The following is a 4952-nucleotide window of genomic DNA, read 5'->3' on the forward strand; positions in this document are numbered from 1 at the left end:
ACACACACACACACACACACACACACACACACACACACACACACACACACATACACACACACACACACACACACACACATATATATATATGATCTAGAAGATGATACAAGGCCAGCACATAAACCCAAAATGAGGTTCAAGGACTGCCTCAGGATTGTTCTGATGCAGACAGGGGTTTCAGTTGTTGATTGGGAGTGGGAGGCACAAGGCCGAAATGGAGGCAGGAAAAGAGTGCAAAGTTGTTGTTCGAAGTTTGAAAGAGAGAGAATGAAGCACGAGAAGATCAAGAGAAGGCTTAGGAAGAATGAACCTGTGGAAAATGAAGGAATGTTGCTTTTTATGTGTGCGATTCGTGGGAGGAAATGCTTGAGTCATGCAGGCTTGGTCAGCTAACGGAGAACTCACAGGAATCAATCCCTTATAAATTGTGAGACGCCTATTGTTCACAACAGAACATGTGCAACCTGTGAAAAGCTGTGCCTTTCAGTTGGAGGACTGAAAAAGCATGTCAAAAGACTTCATACTGTGGTACCTGTTCCCTCTGCCAGCCAGCACAGCGGTGCATTATGTGATAGAATGAGCAAATCTTTGATCGCGCTCAAGAGTCATACATGGGCCTCACATTGCATCATCAATGACTCATTTCAATGATTTTTTTCTAGCAGTAGCTTTGCTCGCATACTAGAAAGCAGATATTATATGTATATATATATATATATATACACATACCTATTTATACATACCTATTTATACATACCTATTTGTGTGTGTGTGTGTATGTGTATACACGCGCACACATATGTCCAAATATAGATATCTAGATAAGTGTGTATATATGTGTATGTACACATGCGCAGGCGCGCACACACATACGCAAACATATATATGCATGAAGATTTCCTCAGTACGCTCAGCAAATAATTTCAGCTTTTTCAGTTACGGACACTCTAAAAACCATAAGAGTGACTTACATAACTTGAGAATAAGTTATGGCTACACACTCACGGATGTCTTAAATCTCTCTAAAACAACTCGTGAACGTGATATTTCACTTACAAACACATGCATGTATAGATATTTCCGCTTTCTGTTTCCGTTATTATCATATCTTTAGCAAAGAAGATTTTAGGTGTGTCAAGTGTTGAACAATAATGGCGTTAACGGAGTAAATTTGAATGTAGATGAATTGGAAATAAGAACGAAAGAAAAACAGGAGAAACTGTTGTAGGAAGTTTATAAAAGAAAGATATTACTGAATTTGTTTTGCAAGATTCCTGGTGTGAAATCGTGTGTTGAAACAGATATTGTTATATTTGGCAAGAGAAAAAAAAAATGATCATCCCAAAAGAAAAACACTTTACGAGAAATTAAATGCAAAAAATGTTGTTTATTAGTGACGGTAGATTATATACATATTATTTGATTTTCTTTATCATAGTACAAAGCCTGTTTAAGAGAGGCTTGGAATGTGTATGTTTACACTGTATGTTTTCTAGGTTAAATAGAAATTGCGTTCTCATATGGCTAACAATAGTTGTATAAATATCAATGGTGATAACAGTACTTTAGTTGTATATATGCGATCAGTGAGAATGAAAAACACAAAACAGGTGAAAAAGACAAAAATATATAAAATTATTGATTCGAATGATTGTATAAAAATAATACTGTTTCATATTGTCTCATATAAACGACAATCAAAACGTTCTCATGATAAATGATTTGTATTTATGAAAGTTCACCTCTAGTTACCCATTTAAGTGTTGAAGAGAATGGAAGCGTAGATCTGTTGGGTTCTGGGGTAGTTTCTTTTCTACTGTTACATTTTACAAAATTATGAATACATGTATAGGCAATCGGTGACCAAACTGTGCCCGGCGCACATGGCATTTCATAATATGAACCCCATTCCGTACATTGAATGAACTTTGTTGGATCTGGGTGACTGAAATAAAATTTACCAACTCCAATATTTTCTTTAGTACATGGGTTGTTGTTAAGAACGGTGGGTAGGATCGTTTGTGTGCCTTGAGACGTTACCGTTGTGCTATCTTCATTTATCTTGTTTCCACTTTTTCTAATGCATGTATAGGCAATCTGTGACCAAACTGTGCCTAGAGGACATGGCATTTCGTAATATGAACCCCATTCCGTACATTGAATGAATTTTTGAGGATCTGGGTGAGCAAAATAGAATTTACCTAAGTCAGTATTTTCTTTTGTGCATGGGTTATTTTTAAGAATGGTGCATGAGGTAGAAGTCTCCGAGTCTTTGGTTGTTTCAGCGTTATCGTTAGTTAGCGGGTTACTGTTCTCTCTAACACATACGGTGACGCTCTGTGACCATATTGTACCCGGTGCACACAACATCACAAAGAATGTACCCCATTCAGTACATTGAATGTATTTTCTAGGGTCTGGATGAGCGAAATAGAATCTTCCTGCTTCAATATTTTCTGTTGTACATGGATTCTTGACACTTTCTGTAGTTTCATCTCCTGAATTAAGAAAATATCACAGAAAATATTATACACAGTTAACATATATTGCAAAAAAAAAAAAGAAAAGAAAAAGAAAAAAAAAATGAATCCAAGTGTATTCGTTGTGACAAATGTGTTGATGCTAACTATTTTTATGCACATTTACTAGTTTGGCTGAAAACCTGCAACTGTTCTTTTTCTATAGTCTTTGATGTGCACTTTGAATAGTATTTAAATTTAATTAATGTTCATTCTACAAGGACGTCAGTTAAGAAAGTGTATAAGTCGGCTCTTAAAGTTCTAATTTTTCCATAAGTTATAGACTAACCGAAAACTGAATATTTTTACAACTTAGAAGGGCAGCGCTTTTGGCTTTTGCCGAAAACATCCAAAACTGGCGAGTAAACGGTATGTTCAAACTGGTGACAAGGCTCGAAAGTTAGCACTAGTGTAGACTCCGCTAAGACTCTCAAGGTTTGGTGGTAGTGTTAAATTTGACAATATAAGTCTGATACGCTCTCAAAATTGGCTTATGCATTGAGACTACCGCCCAAGAAACTGAGAGATGGACATGTCTATCAGGAGCAGTAAGGAAGTAAATCGAATAATTGTCTACCACTAAACTTATAGTTTTGGATCCTATTCCAAAGCGAAAAAAATGTCAGCTAGGCCTCTAGTAATTTCAACAACAACAACAACAACAACAACAACAACAACAACAACAACAACAGCAGCAGCAGCAGCAACAACAACAACAACAACAACAACAACAGCAACAACAACAGTAACAACAACAACAGCAGCAGCAGTAGCAGCAACAACAACAACAACAACAACAACAACTTCTGTTGGGATTTAAAAACGGCTCTTCTGTTAAGAGCCAGTCTCTATTTTTTACCCTGTTTGAAAATCAAATACATACATACATACATACATACATGCATACATACATACATACATACATACACACTCAAACACACACACACACACACACACACACACACACACACACACACACACACACACACACACACACACACACACACACACACACACACACACACACACACACACACTCACATAAATGAAGTGATTCTAAATATATATTACTTACTAAGTTCTTGATTAGATAATTTCAATGGTTTGATGGGCAGCTTACAATATTTTTCATAGTCTTGATTGGGTATAGATTTATCAAGTGATAAAACATAGAAGATCATTGCAAGAGCTGAATAAAGGGGTTTATCAAGATCAGCTATATCAAATGAAGAAACTTCTTCACCAGTCAATAGTTTGCTAATTCTACATTGGTTGAACAAGGATGTCTGGCAGGCAGTTTGTGCATCAGTCAGTTGAGAACTGTTAACCTAGAATATAGAATATAGAAAAATTGACAAATGTAAAATAAATAAAATAAAAGTAAAAACAATATTTCGATAGATTTGCAGAAGTATGGAAACAATGACATGTTTATATAGTTGGTTTTTTTTTTTTTACCTAGGAATTAAGAATAGAATTTTGTTGTTAAGAGAACTTTCTGTTTTGGTGAACTAGTCTTATTGAAAGCTTACAATATATTATTAATATAACTTTGGAAAATCGGTTGCGCTCACGTTCTCAATGTCACCAATGTCAGGTTTGCCCTTCCAGGGTCAATTAAAAAAGTGTTAATGAAATTAAGAGCCGATACAATCGACTGTTCCCCCTGCCTGACAAATGTGTGACATTGTGTTCATATTAGAAAATAGTATACCTTGGGTGAAAGAAGTCCCCTGAAAATCCAAGTATTACCTATTTACCGGTTAAGCGCCTAATAAATCATATGCTAATGTCTAATTTAAGTGGGTTCTTTACATTAAAAGAAAACGCTTACCCGCCATATACCTCCTTTTCCAGATATATATGGAACACCATTATTGCTTCGGAGGAAAGCTAAATCTTGGAGACATTTTCTATCAAAAGATACATTATATGATGTCAGGACATCTAAAACACGTTTGACAATATCATCGCCGACTTTTCCTTCAGTTACGATGTCTTTAGTTGGTTGACCACTGCAGAGCAGCGGCAAAAATATGAAAACTTCGATAAGCCACTTCATCGTAGTTGCTACTTTCAAGCAATTCTCACAAGTAAAGTGTTGGGGGGAAATACTTCTATTTATCCTCTCCATACCGGATACAACAGATTTGGAAAGCAGTAAGATTTTTTTCCTTTTCTTTTTCCCATTTACGTCATTAATCAAAAATGTTGGTGAATAATTTCTTTGAAGTATTGAATTGTAAAAAGTAGGTAGGGACGTTGTTTCTACACACATTGTTCACAAGGTACCTGACGAGTAATTGTAAATATTGTTTCGACTTCCACGACTGACTGAAGTGCTTTAATATTTCCTATATAAAATTTGTTGCGTTCCTCATTACCGTTTGCTGTATGACAACGACACTAAGCAAGCAACAAAAGGTGATACGG

The 4952-nt window shown here is 35.8% G+C and overlaps 1 protein-coding gene across 1 annotated transcript; it reads right to left on the reverse strand.

The window, feature by feature from the left end:
• Positions 1-1367: 1367 nt before the first annotated feature.
• LOC106869473 (uncharacterized) lies at positions 1368-4639 on the reverse strand. Its single transcript, XM_014915225.2, has 3 exons — positions 4354-4639; positions 3595-3847; positions 1368-2498 (listed from the first exon to the last, which is right to left on the reverse strand). Exons 1-3 carry the CDS (start codon positions 4579-4581, stop codon positions 1729-1731), a joined length of 1251 nt encoding a protein of 416 aa, XP_014770711.1. The 5' UTR covers positions 4582-4639; the 3' UTR covers positions 1368-1728.
• Between the last annotated feature and the right edge of the window lie 313 nt (positions 4640-4952).

This window comes from Octopus bimaculoides, chromosome 1 (genome assembly GCF_001194135.2).
Source record: "Octopus bimaculoides isolate UCB-OBI-ISO-001 chromosome 1, ASM119413v2, whole genome shotgun sequence".
Taxonomy (NCBI): domain Eukaryota; kingdom Metazoa; phylum Mollusca; class Cephalopoda; order Octopoda; family Octopodidae; genus Octopus; species Octopus bimaculoides.